The following is a 19409-nucleotide window of genomic DNA, read 5'->3' on the forward strand; positions in this document are numbered from 1 at the left end:
ACCGCCTACACAGCTTCAATAAATTCAAGAATGCCCTATTTATTTTACACACAATATAGCTGTTTTGTAAATGAAAGCAAGGGATTCTAGTATTAGAAAGCTATAATTATCTGTCATATTCATCATAACCTAAAAGCGCCTTTCTTTAACCAAACATTTTCCAATTACAGTTAAGCCGACCACACAAGCTCAGAAAAAGTTTTAAAGGAACATCTCTGATGTCCCATAAAATTTTATTTTATATCTTTAAAAAAATGTTCTGAAATAATGTGTTTATATATACAGGTACATCTCAAAAAATTAGATTATCATGAAAAAGGTCCATATTTTTTGTCACTCATTTCAGAAAGTGAAACCCATATATTATATAAATTCATTACACATAGAGTGAAATATTTCAAGCCTTTATTTCTTGAAATTTTGATGATTATGGCTTACAGATAATGAAAACCCAAAATTCAGTGTCTCAGAAAATTAGAATATTACATAAGATCAATAAAAAAAGGATATTTTAAACAGAAATGTCAGGCTTCTGAAAAGTATGTTCATTTCTATGCACTCAATACTAGGTTGGGCCTCCTTTTGCATGAATTACTGCATCAATGCAGCGTGGCATGGAGGCAATCAGCCTGTGGCACTGCTCAGGTGTAATGGAAGCCCAGGTTGCTTTGATAGCGGCCTTCAGGTCATCTGCATTGTTGGGTCTGGTGTCTCTCATCTTCCTCTTGACCATAGATTCTCTATGGGGTTCAGGTCAGGCGAGTTTGCTGGTCAATCAAGCACAGTAACACCATGGTCTTTGAACCAGCTTTTGGTACCTTTGGCAGTGTGGGCAAGCACCAAGTCCTGCTGGAAAATGAAATCAGCATCTCCATAAAGCTTGTCAGCAGAAGGAAGCATGAAGTGCTCTAAAATGTACTGGTAGATGGCTGCGTCGACTGTGGACTTCAGAAAACAGTGGACCAACACCAGCAGATGACATGGCAGCCCAAACCATCACTGACTGTGGAAACTTCATACTGGACTTCAAGCAACATGGATTCTGTGCCTCTCCAGTCTTCCTCCAGACTCTGGGACCTTGATTTCCAAATGAAATGCAAAATTTACTTTCATCTGAAAAGAGGACTTTGGACCACTGAGCAACTGTCCAGTTCTTTTTCTCCTTAAGATGCTTCTGACGTTGTCTCTGGTTCAGAAGTGGCTTGGTAGCCCTTTTCCTGAAGACGTCTGAGCGTGGTGACTCTAGATGCACTGACTCCAGCTTCAGTCCACTCCTTGTGAAGCTCTCCCAAGTGTTTGAATCAGCTTTGCTTAACAGTATTCTCAAGCTTGTGTAACAAGGGAAAAAAAAAAGGAAACAAGAAATTAAGTGTGAATGGTGTCAAAATGCTTGTTTTAGTTAAAATGTGTGTGCTACTTAAAAATCAATTCTATGTTCATTGTATATTTAAATAATGCATCTTGGAAAAAGGGGAGATACCTACAGGTAAGAAGGGTGTATAATGTGTGAAGTCGGCCGCCATCTCAGTTCACTCGAGCTGTCGAGAGGGATGGTAGGTGAAAATATCAATCGGTTAAAAAATGTCGTAAGATATTGTTTTATTTTTGTCTAAAGTCAATTGTATATGTCTAGAAATGTGTTTGAGATAACTTGTCTTACAGGTGGTTGTGTACACCACGTGATAATGGCGTCTGCTCTTCATTTCATTTCGTATATTCATTTGATTTATTATGTGTATTATTTTTTGACAGTTTTGTGACCGGACTAGCAGAATTCATTGTCTGTTTGGTGCTCTCTATGTCTTTTCCATGTATGATGCATTACACTTTGTTTTCATGCAATTTTCTGTTCTCTATGTTTATAAAAGGAAAAAGAGACTAAGTCATATTCGTATGTAACTAAAAAGTGTTTGATTTAAGTATGCAGTTCACTCGAGCTGTTGAGAAGGATGTTTTGTGACCGGACTAGCAGAATTTATTTTCAGTTTGGTGCTTTCTATGTCTTTTCCAGATTTTCTCCAGTTATGTTACAGTAAACACTAAAGTGAATGTGCTCAGCAAAACTGTTTTGGCATGGTCATTATGAAGATAAAAGAACGCACGAAGCACTTGTGGTCATCCCTGTTGCTTGTGCACCTTTTCCTACCCAAATTCTTCCTTCCAGTCAACTTTGCATTTAATATGCTTTGATACAGCACTCTGTAAACAGCCACCCCTTTCAGTAATGACCCTCTGTGACTTACCCTCTTTGTGGAGGGCGTCAATGTTCGTCTTCTGGATCATTGCCAAGTCAGCAGTCTTCTCCATTATTGTGGTTTCAAAGAACAAGAGATACCCGGAATTTATACTGTAGTGATGGTCATTAATTGAAACTCAAATGTAAATATTCTAATATTTTGAGATACTGATTTTTGACTTTCATGAGCTGTAAGCTCTAATCATCAAAATTTAAACAAAAAAACTTTTGAATTTTTTTACTTTACATGTAATCAATCTAAAATATATGAAAGTTACAAGAAAAAATTTACTTTTTCACGATATTCAAATTTTTTTGAGATGTACCTGTAGTGCTGGGCAACGATTAATCGCGATTAATTACATCCCAATTAAACGTTTTTGAGTACATAATATATGTGTGTGTACTGTGCATATTTATTATTATATCACTGTTACAACAGCTAAAAGTCCAATGCCCATAAAGATACTAAAAAGTTTAAAACATTTACAAATGATGAATAATCTCAACTTTAGATTGGGTACTACAAAAACATGAACAAATAAGTCATAAATTATTTGTGAAGATGTGAAAATATAGTACAGTCAAACGAAGACCAAATATGCAACCTTTACAGACTGTGATTTTGAGTTAATCACTAATGTTAACATGAATAGTTTGTGAAGTGCTTAAAATGACTAATTATGCAATTTGTTTTTAAATGTAAAAAAAAAAGAAAATTAGTAATATGTGAACTGAAGTTTAATGACATTTGTTAGAATTCAAAAGTACAATAACAAATAAACTTGTAATCAATTTCTGTTAAAATCCTTTGTAGATTTGTAAAAAAAAAAAAAAAAAAGTGTTTGATCTTATGAAGTTTACTGGCATTTGTAAACATTGACTAACGATCCGTTAAGTTATATAATGTTTGTTAATGATTTAATAATGATGCTTCTAATCATTTTAATTCATCTTGTCAAAGTCATTTGAGGAATTTAAAAAAGTACATGATCATATGAACTGAAAGTTTAATAACCTAAGTATTTTAATTTACAGTAAATAATGATCTGTTAGATCATTAGATAGTGTTTAATAAGTACATCAGTAAACATTAAAAAGCATATTGTCTCATATTTCTATGAATATATATTAAGTAATGATCTGTTAAGCATTATATAATGTTTTCTGATGATTTATTAATGAAAGTTATTATAAAGTGTTACCAAAGAGGGTGTGTGAAGACATCATTTCCTCCCTGTTCAGATTCAATTTAGCATCTCTCCATGCCAAAAGATGCAGAGGCAGGTGAGGTGTATGAAGTGGATGGAAAATGTATTACACTTTATTTTATTTATTCATTTTACATTTTTCACAACATAACCACAGAAAGCTAATGTTTCTCTACTACCACTGAAGAATTACTGTTATCGACTCATTAAACTGCTAAACAGTTATAAACAGTATATACTGCCACCTAGTGGTACATTAATAATAAAATACCTTTTATCTAGTTATACAAAAAAACTAAACTGTACAAAAATAAATAAATAAATATTTTTGGAAAGTTACGAAGATTATTGAAATACCCTTTACAAGAAAATACCATTTTAGTCAAGTCACCTTTATTTATATAGCGCTTTTTACAATGCAAATTGTGTCAAAGCAATGTACAATATCAAAAAAGGAAAATAATGTGTCAATAAGTTTAAATAGTGTCTTTGCAATCAAGACGATATCGCTGGAAATGAAGTGTCTTTCTACTCCAAAATTTCACATTTAGGCCTAATTGTGTTAAATGTGTTACTTGACGATTTATTGTAATTATTTGTGAAATTTACTAGCAAGTTCTCAACAAAAATTGTTTCTACAGCAATTTTTAACAAAAAAAGTTAGTTAATAATACAATTTTAATCCCCCGCAAAATTTTTCCATTTAAAAAAAATCAAGTATAATACCTCACAACAATGCAGCATCGCATATCTATAAAAAATATTAGGCCCAGTTTGTGTTTCTCAGTATGCGTCTTCTTGTAATGAGGTGTGTGGGTAAAAAGCTGTCAGTAGAAGAGCACCTCAGGTGCCTCGGTTAATTAGTAAAACACAGCCTGCATGCTGTCAGTGAAGTCTGAGCGCATGACAGTAAATATCTGCACTGTTCAGTCTCCTGAGACTGAGATTCCCAGTACACAAGCCTGTTTTAAAGGACTGCTATGGTTGAAACTGTACCACAAATCATTTTGATATTCTTGACAAATACATTTTGTTATTTCTTAAGCTTTACTGCACTCTAAAAAATGCTGGGTAAATATTGGACAGAACACATGCTGGGTTGTTTTCAACCAACAGTTGGGTTAAATGTTTAACCCACCCTTCTGGGCAATAACCCAACCGTTGGGTTCGTCCATATTTTACCCAGCATTCTTTAGAGTGTGGGCCAAATAAACAGCCTTTTCAGACTCTTGCAAGATATCTGAGCTAACAATGTCCAGCACATACATGAAACTTTCTTTTCTTTTTTGTTCCTCAGATTGTCATGAACAAATGCCATTTCCATCACATTTTTTGGCTTCAACACAACTGAGTGAAATAATTTGTGAAAAATGTAATATTATTATAAGTCAATTTCATAATGTAAACATTGGCAGCTTTAATTCACTCTTTGCCTGGATTATCATAGTTTTATGAATGAAATAATTGTTCGTAGATGCATTTCCATAGTTTTTAAAAGACTGAAGTCTGGGTCTTGGAAAAGGATAAAACATTATAATCTGTACATATACATTTGAACGTATACATTTGAAAAGTAGCAAACTAAAAACATTAATCACTTGCCTGATCAAGAGAAGCGTTATTTTCCTTTACTTTTATTTTGAATGCCATGATGACTTGGGTGTTGGGAACATAACTCAAATAATACATGTTTTGGATGGAATGTACAAAAAGAGGCTGAGGATATTGGATTGACAAGAATAGATGTAAATCTTACAGTGGAAATTTCAGTAATACCTCGTGGTTATTTCCAATGCCTATAGTAGACCTTCAGATTTTGGAAGAAATTAAGAATAAAAAAAAGGTTATATTTCCAAGAATGAGATTGCACAAAGTCAATACTAATGCTCCAGCACAGTATTAAGTCTATAATGCAATTAATAATTATTTGAAAGCAATATGTGTAATAAACAGAATTTGAAGATCACATCATGAAGTATATAAAATAATTGTATCCTTGTGTAGTACTCTTTTGGTTAAAGGTTTTATTTATTCATTATTATTATTAATTTTTTATTATTATAATTTTTTTGTTATTAATTTTTGTTATTTATTTCTGGCCACTTTATTAAGTACACCTGTTCAATTGCTTGGTAACACAAATTGCTAATCAGCCAATCACATAGCAGCAACTCAATGCATTTAGGCATCTATATGTGGTGAACACGACTTGCTGAAGTTCAAACCGAGCATCAGAATGGGGAAGAAAGGGGATTTAAGTGACTTTGAGCGTGGAATGGTTGTTGGTGCCAGACGGGCTGGTCTGAGTATTTCAAAAACTGCTGATCTACTGGGATTTTCACGCACAACCATCTCTAGGGTTTACAGAGAATGGACCGAAAAAGAGAAAATATCCAGTGAGCGGCAGTTGTGTGGACGAAAATGCCTTGTTGATGTCAGAGGTCAGAGGAGAATGGGCAGACTGGTTAGAGATGATAGAAAGGCAACAGTAACTCAAATAACCACTCGTTACAACCAAGGTATGCAGAATATCATCTCTGAACGCACAACACGTCGAACCCTGAAGCAGATGGACTACAGCAGCAGAAGACCCCACCGGGTGCCGCTCCTGTCAGCTAAGAACAGGAAACGGAGGCTACAATTCGCACAGGCTCACTTCACTTTACTCAAATGGCCTCCACAGTCACCAGATCTCAATCCAATAGAGCACCTTTTGGATGTGGTGGAACGGGAGATTCGCATCATGGATGTGCAGCCGACAAATCTGCAGCAACTGCGTGATACTGTAATGTCAATATGGACCAAAATCTCTGAGGAATGTTTCCAATACCTTGTTGAATCTATGCCACGAAGAATTAAGGCAGCTCTGAAGGCAAAAGGGGGTCCAACCCGGTACTAGCAAGGTGTACCTAATAAAGTAGTGTATATATGTATATGTATATATATATCTATATATCCGTTATGCTTCACACTCCAGTCCAGTAGGTGGCGGAAATGCACATTTTCAGTGGGTTTGCCAAACGCCATTAAAAAGAAAAGACTTTTATTTTGATACAACCCGGCTGTGACGTCACGTGGTCACTGTCGCTGCCTCCATCCTGGAGTTCATGTAACAGGCGTGTGTCGATCATTGTGCCGGTGTTTGAGATTCATTGATCGGATAAACGGCGATCAGACGGATCTGTCAGCAGACATGTCGTACTGCAAGCAGGAAGGTATGCCTGAACTAACTCCAACCGTTTAAACCCATTTTATGCTCATCATTCACTGTCGTTTAGCGGTGCAGTTAATGCTCATGCCCTTAAAAGTCACTCTCACCAGCCACGCATGGTAATATCAATGAGTTATTTAAATATTTATGTGCTGCAAACAGTCGGGTTATATTACCTTATGTTGTATGTGTCTAGTGAGTTTGGTGATGAATTACTGATTTATTGGTTAAACTACAGATACAAATTCCACTGAACCAGACTCAGTAAGCGCTCAATAAAATATCATACATCTCTACTATAATTCAATATGTTTTCCATGAGTCCTATATCTGATTTGTTTTGATGTAGTCATTCAGCCATCATAACCATGTTGTGTCACCCTACATGAAGCAGGTGCCTGCAAGGTCATAACCTAAAGTCCACCAAATGGTTAACCTTAATTTATTAATTTTGAACACACTGTGAATTATGTAAACATTATAATATAACATGAACCTAAACACACAATATTACAACTGTTAGAATGTTACATTTATTTAAATATAATAATACTTTTCCTTCATTCAGTTCTGTGTAGGTGGTTTATATATTTCTTGTGTACAGACTGGAGTGTTTTATTTAACATTTAACTGTTTGTGGATAGTTTTATAAAGTGTAAAGTTGCAGTGTCTGTAATATTTCATTTGTAAAGGTTTTTGATTACTCAGAAAATGCAGTCCAGCATCTGTAATATTTAATTTGCTCTGTAAGACATTGAAGGGGCTGTTTGCCCACCATATTTAGCATAGTACAGTGTTATTATTTTTTCACTTGTATTTATTAACATGTAAAATATATATTTTTATTTATATTAAGTCTTCATTTTAATTTTTTGTTTTAATAATTGTGATTTTTGTAATTTCTAGAAGTTTTTTTTAATATTTCCATTTAGCTTTAAAAGTTTTATTATTATTATTATTATTATTGTACTTAACCATATTTCAGTTAATTGCCAAAGGCAACAGTGTTTATATTTAACTTATATATTTATTCATACTTGAGGTTTAATGCAGCTACCATAAATGTTTTTTTACTATATTTGCTTTTTTAACAATAAAAACACTGGTCTAGTGGTCAGTTAATATATGAATTTTAGTGGCTGAATGTTTGACCCCCCTTAAAACTATTTGATAACATTGTATATAACTTCCTTCTTGCCTCTCACTAGGTAAAGATCGCATCATATTTGTCACCAAGGAGGACCATGAAGCACCCAGTAATGCGGAGCTTATCGAAGATGATCCACATGATCCATATGAGGATCACGGTATGTTTTTGAACTAATATACTAATCCAAAATATTAATTCTTGAATAAAGAATTATCATTTGGCATACTTTAGCCAGAAATATGGCTTGTGTCTTGGATGCTCATTTTTACACTCATTTCATTTGATCCTACAGGTCTTATTCTCCCTAATGGTGATATAAACTGGAACTGTCCATGTTTGGGTGGTATGGCCAGTGGCCCTTGTGGACAGCAGTTCAAAGAAGCCTTTTCTTGTTTTCACTATAGTAAAGAGGAGATAAAGGGTTCAGATTGTGTGGAAAACTTCCGGAGTATGCAGGAGTGTATGCAGAAGTACCCTGAGCTCTACCCTCAGGAAGATGGCAATGACAGCGCCCCCTCTGGTGGGGCAGATACTGCACCCACTGAATCAGCTTCCACCGACTCTGTCTCTACATCCACTCCTGATTCCACACCAGCAACCACAGAGAACCCAGCAGCTAGCTAATATTATTTTGGCTTCATTCCCTCTACACCTCACAGCAAAGACAGATTCACTTTTGAGTATGAAGAGACAATATCTAACTACGCCACTGGATCGATGCTCTCCACCTTACTGCATGATGCACAGAGATACAGGAAGCCCTTAAATGTCAGGTTTTGTGAATCAAATATTCAAGTGACATTAACATGCACTTAAGGGACCTATAAAAAAAAAAGAGGATCTGTTTGAGTGGCAGGTCAGTTTACACTTGGCCTGTGAAACATTAGCTGCCATTTGAACCGTCCGGCTTTGTACTTTCTGGTTATTTGCTCCACAACCTAAGCATAGCTTGTTTGACTTGTGTGCTGCAACGGATCAAAGGCCAGTTGGCATTGGAGATTGAATAAAACAAACATTTCATGTGCTGTTTTGTTGTAGAACATGATTAAACTATTTTATAATGAAATGATCTGTTGCTGATGTGTTCGAAAGCAAGTAGCCCAAGGTTGCACATTAAGTACAAACATTGAGGGGGGTGAGTAAGTTGTAGACAAGTAGCCTTACCTGTCATCTGATGATAAAAATACATAATTTGTTGGCATTAAACAATTATAATGGCAAAACAACACATTATAAACGAGTAAATCTTCTGTTTAATAAGAACATGCAAGTATCTGTTGTTCCAAAGACTAATAGGTTTTGTTCAGTTGAAGTATCTTAACACCGAGGGCTGTTTCTAGATCCATTTTCAACACATGCTAATAATAAAGTGTTAAAAATGACGCTAATATCAGATCCTTTTTTAAGATTATGTGGCTTATTGATATTTAATCAATGACATTTCTTTATCCAAGAATGACTGTTTGGGATCGATTTGTCATTCAAAACCTTAATGTGATTTTCCTTGTTTTGATTAAAGAAGAAACACAATGATCTTTTCAACTGTGATGTACCTGTTTCTGAAAAAATCCTTTAATAAAAAAAGATACTGAGTCCAACTCATGCATAAGCATTAGGAGAATTTGAATCAGATTGTACCTTTTGTTTTTCAATTGTGTGATGTTCAAATGCATTTTTAAAAACAATTGACTGAAATGTAGTAAGAGAAGCAAATAAAATTAGTTTGAATGAATCTCAAAAATCTAGAAACTACAGAGAAATGAGTACAGAAACTGTTCATTCAGTCTTATGAATGCCATATCCATGTTCTTCCACGTCCACAAGGCAACAGCCACCCAGATGAAGAGTTATTTTTAAGAGTCAAGCTCAAGTTGTGCTGTATGACAATTACAGTTATTTAAAGTGGCTATTCAGTGCACATTGCCATGCGACTACTCCATGAATCTTGTTTCTGGTAATTACCCACATTCCATTTCAGTTGCACCCGGCGGTCATGGTCCATTTAGGATCCGGCTGCCTGCTTTGGTACAATAGCATCGTTTCAAGTGAGGGCTTTCAAGTTTGGCCTGTGTGCTAGTGCACATTTGGGTGAAGTCGTGCTCATAAGCAGCCCTGATGCAGTGCTTCTGTGACCTGAAAGCCCAGGATGGGGGTCCAGGGGACTACTAGACTCTGCAAGGTGACCAGTAGCCGTCCTGAGTCAACATCCTCAGGACCTGCCAGTAGATAGTTCCCACCTAAAGATGGAGACACAAAAGTCACTGCTCTAAAGACAAACTTGACAATCAAAGCCATGGCCCAAATAGTTGTTGGGTGCTGTACCTGGGTTGAGGATGGGACAGGTGCAGCCACGGCTGGTCCAGGAGAGCGGATAGAGACTGTGTGTGCCCTGGGAGAGGGGCAGTTTTCCAGAACGAAACACCTTCCTCACCTTCACCAGGACAACTGCGTGTGTGCCTTTATCATGAGCTGACAGCACGCTGGCTTTGATCACTATGAATGCCACAAACAGTCAATTCTATTGTAAGATTTAAACGTTCAGACAGCAAGCATCAACCGAATCGATTCATAGCATGAAAATAAATGATTCAATACATTAAAAAGCCTCACCATATGCATGTTTCATCTTGCAAAGCTCTGACACGCTTTTCAGTTTCTTTTCCTTACAGCTGCACTTCCCTGAAAAGAATTAACCAGAAACATTTCAGAGGTTCTTTACAAATTTATATATTTGTGACCCTAGACCACAAAACCAGTCTTTCGAAATTGAGATTTCTACATCATCTGAAAGCTGAATAAACAAGCTTTCCATGTATGTATGGTTTATTAGGGCAATATTTGGCACAGATACAACTATTAGAAAATCTGGAATCTGAGGGTGCAAAAAAATCTAAATATTGAGAAAATTGTCTTTAAAGTTATCCAAATGAAGTTCTTACCAATGCATATTACTAATCAAGTTTTTATATAATTTCGGTAAGAAATTTGCACAATATCTTCATGGAACATGATCTTTACTTAATATCCTAATGATCTTTGGCATAAAAGAAAAATTTATAATTTTGACCATACAATGTATTTTTTGGCTATTGCTACAAATATACCCCAGCGACTTAAGACTGGTTTTGTGGTCCAGGATCACATTTAATCTCATAAAACACATTCTGGTCACAGAAATTAAGTATTTTCCACAAATAAAAGGACACCTAATTTTAAGACCATTTAAGTTCAAATGCAGTCACAATTTTTTAATGATAATTAAATGTTTTTACCCCAAGTTCTCATTATCACATTGAGTATACATTTGATTTTTAAGTTAAGACGTATTGTATTATGCTGACAATGACTGCAACACGTTTTTTAATAATTTATCATTTAAATAATTTAATATATATACACAACTATTTACAAAAGAAAAAAAAAGAAAGGAATACTTTTATTTAGCAAGGTTGTAAATCGATCAAAAGTGACAGTAAAGACATTTATACTGTTACAAAAGATTTATATTTAATAAATCCCATTCTTTTGAACTATTCAAAGCTGAACTTTCAATGTTTAAACTCTGTTACTTTAAAACCACAATAGTACTTTACAACGCTACTGTTTTTATGGGATTCTTTATCAAATAAATGCAGCATTGGTGAGTGGTGAGAGTTCAAAACCATTAAAAATCTATAAAAAAATTGTGTTTAGTCATATAATAATTTTTGCAGTACTGTAATGAGAATCTTGCCATGTAAACAATGTCACAATACACAATGGTCCTAGAAGTATTTATATTTTTGTTTTATTTCAATTTTGGATGACCTGGTCATGTTCTAGATAGGTTTATGAAATTCACCCATTTACACAGCAATACATAATTATCTCAGCCTTACATGTGAAGGAACCACATAAAAAGCCACATCCTGAAGTCACATTTCGTGCTGTGGTTTCCCACGTTTCACAATAGCTGCTGTTAGTGTGGAATGTTTTGTTCCTGTAGTCAGCTCACCTGTATAATACAGTGCAGAGACGGCCAGTTCTTTAGGCCACACCCTCTCGTCCTCTTGAGGTTTAAAGTGGGACAGTTCAGGAATTTTCCCACCAATTGGTACATTGTAAAGCTTGATACCGCCTTTGCTGTTAAAGTAAAATGATACGACGACAAAAATCTATTTAAAAATCATAAAAAACAGGTATGCAATTATAAGCAACCTAATTAAGTCCCTAAACCCAGACATTGACATTTGAAATTCTCAGTGTTTTAGTTTCAAATCACAAACAGTAAATTTAGAAAGAAATTAAAATGTAGTCTGACCTGTCTAGGCAATGACCTGTGACGGGATCACAGGTCAAAGGGCACACACAAGATTTGCAGCCCTCCTCTCCAAAGCCCCAGAACCCTGGTAGACAGTGGCTGCAGGTGGTGCCGCCCACACCAGGTTTACAGTGGCACTGTCCACTTCTAGGATGGCACCATGGGGTCCCGCTGCCGGAATGTACTGGCACCGACCCAACTGGGTCACACCAGCATCCTGCCAAGAAAAAAATCTTTGGTCTTTGGTCATCGGTTCATTAGCTCTTCCCACTGCTTTCGAGTCACTTTAGGGATCGTGTCACACTGCCACCAGTGGGAGGCAACAAAGGACTGTAAATGATTGCAAGGTTAACCATTTTGATACAAAAAAGTGAAGCGTTCAGAGTGACCGCTAGGACATACTGACCATCAATATGCTTTAATAAAATAAGTACATTTTGGGATCAGTTGGGAATACTTATTTGAGGGCAGAACCCTTTGAGATCTCACTGTCCTTTTCTATTTGTTCCTTCCTTTCTTTCTAGCTGTCTTACGTGTGCAAGCATGCGGGGAGTTGAGGGATCTGGCAGGGTGACGGTGGTATCCAGGACGACAGCGCTGGCACCGGCGGCCCACAGTGTTATGCTGGCAGTTGTCACAGATGCCCCCGCTAGTGCCCCCTGTGGACAGCCACACTCGCTGGGAGAAGTGGCAGCTCTCTGCGTGGCCGTGACATTCACACTCTTCAGCGACACAAAAAGAGAACAGTTAGGGACAGAAAGAGACATTATGGATCAAAGAATCATCCAAGAATCTGAAAAATAATCCTCAACATTTTTACTACCAAATAAAAGTCATTGTAACAGCTTTTTGAACTGTAATAAAATAAATGTACACAAATAAAACAATGCCAATATTACAAAATATCAAATTAAAAGGTGTATAAATAACTTGTTTTTCTACAGAAATATTGTCCAACCGTGACACCAGCAGGTAAAGTTACAGCGCGAGTCTGCATCTCTCTCGCCTCCCCTGAGTCCATTGAGTTTTAACAGACCCCCTAAAGCATGCTGTGAATTTGGTGGGAGGTAATTAAAAATAAATGGAGGAAAGTCAAGTTAAAGGAGGCAATAGCTACAACCCAATATGATTGGATATGACTGGTTATGATCGGCTGTTATTGGTTCATGCGATTGGTTCATGGTTCTCGTGTTTGTGCGTATTCTGCTTTCGCGAATCAGTCTGAATGAACAATATAATGGGAAGACTAATCAAAAAAAGGAAGTACACAATTCAAACACTTAGATATAAGCACTTTGTTACATCAAAATAAATATATTATTTAAATATAACATATATAATAAATATATTATTAATTAATTATAATTACTGATTATAATGGCTTATACTGTCTTTTTACACGCCGTGTAAACATTACCATTTCTCAGATTGTACACAGATGAACAGATTTTAACACTCCAAAGAGAAAGGAAAACTTGAAATCGCATCATATGACCCCTTTAAAGTAAATCTCCATGTTTGTGACCAATATTTACCGAGCTTTGATGACTGATGACCCGAAAAATTTAAAAATATTTACATTAAAAAAATAGCAGGAATAGCTGAACATAAGTGCATGAATAAAGGATATAGTTATTGCTACTGCCTTGAGTTATTATTTTGGAATAAATGTATAATTCTTAAAAACTTGATGAGATTCCTACTTTGTTATATAGGAATTATGATTCCTGATGACTTTTATATATATATGACTTTTATATATATACATATATGACTCTGTGACACCCAAAACCCCCCCCCCCCCCCCCCCCCCCCCACCCCCCACTGACCAACAAACTGTGACCGGCACCTGTCACTTGTGCAGCATTGGCTGATCACTACCCATCCAACATTGACTGCAAATTACCTCTTCGGATAGTCTGACAAAAACTATCCGAACAGTCACTTCGACTTGTCACTTTAACAGACTGATAAGCTCTTCTTGCACTACACTCATAACAAAACAAAACAAAACATCTGCACAGTTTTGTTTTTGTCTTTGTACATTCAACTGGTTTGCACTCCATCTATTCTGCCATGTGCCTTATGCACTTTATCTATCTCTCTTGTTTTTATTTTCTACAATGTCCTCAGACTGATAAGCTCTTTTGCACTACAAATATATCTACACAGTGTTGTTTACTTAACTGGTTTTGCACTCTATCTGCCATGCGCCTTATGCCACTTTATCGATCTAATTCTTATTTTTTTTCTACAATATCCTCATTTGCATAATTGTATAGTTGTATGTACATATGTTTAAACTGTATTTATCTGTATCTGAACGTGTTTAATGTTAACTGTATGCACCAAGGGTCTGAGAGTAATGCAATTTCAATTCTCTGTATGTATGTACTGTACATGTGGAAGAATTGACAATAAAGCTGACTTGAACTTGAACTTGAATTTTCCCTACTATGGAAGTCAATGGGGACCTGGTTAGCCACAGTCTTCAAAATAGCTTATGTTCAACAGAAGAAAGAAACTCATAAAGGTTTGGAACAACTTGAGGGTGAGTAAATGATGACAGAGTTTTCATTTTTTGTGGTTTTAGATATACATGGGATGCCTCCTGCATTAGAAAGCACCACTAATTATGATGTGATAAAAAGATAGAAAGATCTTTCGTAGCGCAATTTCCATTTTCAAGGATTAAAGGAATTTAAGGCTGAATCAACCCGTACAGTAAATGCACTCACTCTGGCATGGGTTGCTCTCCCCGCTGCTTCCGTTGGCCGCTCTCCAGGGCTGGTCGTTGTAGAGCAGAGCACACCTCTCGCAGTGCTCGCCCGCTGTGTGGTGGGTACACACACACTTGCCAGACACCTGCGCTCCAGAGGAATGATTCACTTTCAGTTGCTGACCATTCAAGCCTCACAAAGCCTTATAAAAATGCATATAACAGCCCACTTCCTATTCTCCTAAATACTGGGTGAGTTTTTTTCCCCATACCCTCAAGTATGCAGAAGAGGAAACAAGTTGCTTCACACATTCACTCTCATTTACAGGTGGCTGTGCTGCTATTCATCCCAAAAATCACTTACAAAATGGACACACTTACCACATTACTAGGTTGCAGGCTGACTTGTCCTTCATTTTCAGGAAGGCAATGTTCAGCATGGCCATGACACAAACACGTCCCTTTAGCCAGAAGAGAGTACACAGCAAATGGGGTTGAATCCAGAGGATCAGAACTTGGTGTCGGAGCAGTCAGCGGCCTGCTGTGAATTGTGGGTAAGAAAGGTGGGTTTGACTGTTCTGGGACACTTCGCTGGCCCTTTGAGATGGGACACTGTTGAGATTTTAAGAGCTGGATTCGTAAGTTAGTCACTGTCAGACGGGACAGTGCCTCAGGACTGTAGGGATCAACAATCCCACTTCCCAATCCTATGGACCGGAATATGATCTAGAAAACAGTTAGAAACAAATAATTATGAATGATCATATTCACAGAGATAAAACTCTTCACACAATAAAACTCTAAAGAGATCTGTTTTCGCGATCGCATGCAATGTCAGTCGACGCAATCACTGCATTGAGTTGTGTTTCACTGCTTATTGCACTTAATAACTCTTATCAAATGTGTCCCACTCTTTATTTTCTCATTCATGCATGTTTCTCTATCACCCAAAGGTGTATATAATGTTTAATTAGTACTATGTTGTGCAAATATATTTGCATACCGCAAAATACACAATATAGACACTTTATTCCACGATAACAATATATACTGTCATACCGCCCAGCCCTACATGCTTCACATTTACCCTTACTACAATGCTGCAGAATTGGAATTTACAAAAAAAGATGTTTTGTGGTGCTTATTTCCATCCTTACCTCTCCTCGGCTGCACGGGACCACATTAGAATATCTGGAAGTGCAGAGAGATCCTGGTTGACTTACATCATCAGGAAGCCCGAACATCTCATTGCAGTTCCTGGCAAACAGCTTTAGTGTCTCCCAGGTTTGGCCAAAGTCCTGCGAGCGCTCCAACCTCATAGCAGCAGGACGCGGTGAACGGAATAACATCACAACGTGACTCATGCAGAACTGTGTCTCCAAGTCAAGACGGATTTCTTCCTGTTCTCCAGTGGCCGCTGCTGAGCCCCACCAGGTATCTGGATGAATAAACGGGTCATCGGCCATGAGGGCAGGAGGATGGAGCTCTGCTAGACAGCGTGGCTGGGTTGGCAGGCAGGAAGAGCTATTAGTGCAGCAGCTAGTCAGCGTGAAAAGGGCCCTGCCACTGGCTAAGTTACCCATAGGAGGGCTGCAAGCACGGCCAACACATCTGGACTCTATGGAAAAGAGGAAACATGCACATGCATTCACAAACAAATCCAGAGAAACTTTCATGCTGATGATTTGAAAAGCACCATATTTGAACACTGAACTTCTGTAAACACTACAGTCAGGTTCTGGCATGTCACAGCACAATGTTTGACAACCTGAGCCTTTAATGAACCTCACAGTAGAGCTTTCGCAGAACCAAAAAGTGTGTGATTTCTCCAGCAAATGTCGAAGAACTGCAACAGTAGTAAAAATGCATCAATTGTTATCCAAATGTGAAATGAATCTTAAACTTTAAATAAAACATAAAATAAAAATAAATAAATGAAAAATAAAAACCAGATCTCACACTAAGTTTATGCATTTGACAATTTGATTATTATTATAAGTAGAAGTCTGGCTATTTTAATGACTCTTGGCAAAAGCAGTATTTGGTAACTGTTTAATATAATTTTCTTTAGACATCTGTTAAAAATCATTTAACAGTTAAATTAAATTAGTTTAGAATCATTATGTAATGCTTCAAACATAAGTGGTTTGTGTATACATATGTGAAAATACATGGAAATTTATGAATAAAAGTTTAAGGACGGACGGACAAACAGACAGACTGTTCCACTTATCACTTACCTGTGAAGCCCTGCAGGAATCCAGGAAATAAGATCACTGCGCACTTCAGTATCACAAACTGAGGACTCCAAAGAGGTTTCATTTTTAGCAATCTGGATGTAAAGGCAGGTTAGTTATCCATAGTTAGAACAGATAAACCATCATGTCCCAGTGCATGTTCAGTTAAGCTTGGAGAGATCTCCTTCACTGTCTGTTTGGAAACAGAGATTTCTTCACAAGTTGCATGAAATCCAACTGCTGGTAATCCATTTTCAGAGCGAGTCAGTGAGAAAACGATTCTGCTGGTGGTGGTGATCTGGGATGCACCTGTCCAAACGGCACGCGGTTCATTCCCTTAACATTGTTGTTTTTGCGCATTCAGATGAAGAGGAAACTACTGTCCTTTGTGTATTTAGACATGACAGCCCTTTCTAACTGAAGGTAAAAGAGGGGTAAAAACGCGCAAATGTTACTTTGGTAATAGAACTGTGTCGCTTCTATACGTTACGCGTAGCGTTGCTCCAGCTTCCTAAGAGCGCAGATGCATGACTGTGATCCACTGGCCTGAATCTGAAGCATTGAACGGATCGAAAATGAGCTCTCTTCTGCCCCACAGTGGAATTATATATTAGTACAGTTCCCTGCCGACATCAAACAAGTTACAATACATTTTTTTTATTAAACGTATGATTTGACCACATTCATATGTAGTATAATAATACTACAGTGTATTATTATTTTTTATTAATATCAAGATTAAATTATTTCATTAATAAAATATTTACTGAATTACATTACTGAAACATTATATTATATCCTGAAACAATATATTTCTTCTTCACAAAGCACTGATGATTTTCTGCGTCTTTTATTCTGTGAGTTTGCAGGTGGGTGCATGTGTGAGTTAGGTCAGATTCGCTGGGGCTGGAGAACAAAGTTAATGTGATCCAGCCACATGGAGAATTCCAGAAACTGTCTATACATGTATACCAGCACCAAAACCTGCTCTCCTTAATGGGGTGAGAGATGTTACTTGATGTGCCTTTTCCTCCTGGTTTTAACAGCATAGTTCTGTATTATGGGTGCCTTTGATGTTTAATTTAAGGAAAACTAAAATACATATAAAAATATATATATGTGACCTTCTATATTTATATTGTGACATGAGGAAATACAGCACTATGTTACGTTGGAAGAATGTTTCTGGCTGGTGGTTATGGAAATCATAAATTCTCTATATAAAACTATTTCCATTTGCATATTTAAAGGAGGAGGTAGTGTATATTTTGAAAGGTATTAAATGTAGTTAGAGCTGAACTGTCCCAAAAGTTCTGCCTTGAGTAGAGATGCAAAAACTTTGGAAATTAATTAGACTGAAGTTCAGAAACATCCTCAGCCTACATTGACATAATCCATCAGCTGATAAAAATGTCACCATGATGTAGTCATTCAATTAACCAATTAATGTGTGAACCGAAAAGCTGTTTGTTTGTAATAAACAAATCCATCATTAAGACTTTTTAACATAAAAGCTTTGCTTTGGGCTAATATACACGTCCATAATCCATAATATCGCTTCCTAGTACATCCACTTTTGTTTAGAACTGTTCTGGACTGTTTTTGCTTGTAAACAGTGTTTAATTTGTACATATTTTGTGTCCTGATTCTGTTCTGATGGCACCCATTCATTGCAGAGGATCCATTGGTGAGCAAGTGACATAACGCTAAATTTCTCTAAATCGTATGCAATGAAGAAACAAACTCATCTACATGTTGGATCACCTGAGGGTAAGTATTCTGCAGATTTAAATTTTTGGGTGAACTATTCCTTTAACCAAGAGTTTCACCATGCACAATAGACAAAAATCCCCCAAGTGGTTTCATCATATGGCCGAATGCTTTTGTGTTTCTTTGCCCAATTGTCTTTCCTGTTATGTGCCCAGTTCACATTCAAACAAATGTTGCGCTCATTAACTACACATAAAAACTCTCAAGACAAAGATGAAAACTCATTAATCTTCAATTAAATGATGTGTGTGTTTCCATATTTTTGTTGTGAAATAAAACAGTTGTTCACAAATAAAGATAATGATTTTATTATGCTTTCCTCAACATATAGGCTACATCAGAAGATAATGGGCATATTAATTCATAAGCTGATAAATAAAGTAAGAGTCATGCCAGCAGAAAGGGAATGTTTTGTGCTGATGGGGAAAAAATGTATTTCAAAGCCACATGCGTTATAAAAAAAGGCTTAAGTAACCCCCCTGGCATTTTTTCTTGGTTCTTTTGAACTAAACTAGGTTCTTATAGTTACATTCATCTACTTGAACAACTGTGTGAACGAAAGAACAATCCCACCT

General features: G+C 36.6%; 2 protein-coding genes across 5 annotated transcripts; one reads left to right on the top strand and one right to left on the bottom strand.

The window, feature by feature from the left end:
- Window positions 1-6146: 6146 nt before the first annotated feature.
- LOC306855277 (mitochondrial intermembrane space import and assembly protein 40-like) lies at window positions 6147-9433 on the top strand. The gene is made up of 3 exons (XM_079393847.1): window positions 6147-6662; window positions 7867-7965; window positions 8101-9433. The coding sequence occupies exons 1-3, from the start codon at window positions 6641-6643 to the stop codon at window positions 8430-8432; spliced, it is 453 nt and encodes a 150-aa protein (XP_079249973.1). The 5' UTR covers window positions 6147-6640; the 3' UTR covers window positions 8433-9433.
- Window positions 9354-17626, bottom strand: LOC306855276 (netrin-4-like). Of its 4 annotated transcripts, XM_079393844.1 has the most exons (11): window positions 17068-17287; window positions 16596-16673; window positions 15985-16445; window positions 15209-15553; window positions 14847-14973; window positions 12642-12830; window positions 12109-12325; window positions 11803-11930; window positions 10419-10487; window positions 10131-10301; window positions 9354-10045 (listed from the first exon to the last, which is right to left on the bottom strand). In XM_079393844.1, exons 1-11 carry the CDS (start codon window positions 17147-17149, stop codon window positions 9909-9911), a joined length of 2004 nt encoding a protein of 667 aa, XP_079249970.1. In that variant the 5' UTR covers window positions 17150-17287; the 3' UTR covers window positions 9354-9908. The 4 variants fall into 4 exon arrangements, with proteins under 4 accessions (XP_079249970.1, XP_079249971.1, XP_079249969.1 ...); XM_079393845.1 differs by lacking the exon at window positions 16596-16673 and having other exon boundaries at window positions 17068-17626; XM_079393843.1 differs by having other exon boundaries at window positions 15985-16673.
- Between the last annotated feature and the right edge of the window lie 1783 nt (window positions 17627-19409).

This window comes from Barbus barbus (assembly GCF_936440315.1).
Source record: "Barbus barbus genome assembly, chromosome: 35".
NCBI lineage: Eukaryota > Metazoa > Chordata > Actinopteri > Cypriniformes > Cyprinidae > Barbus > Barbus barbus.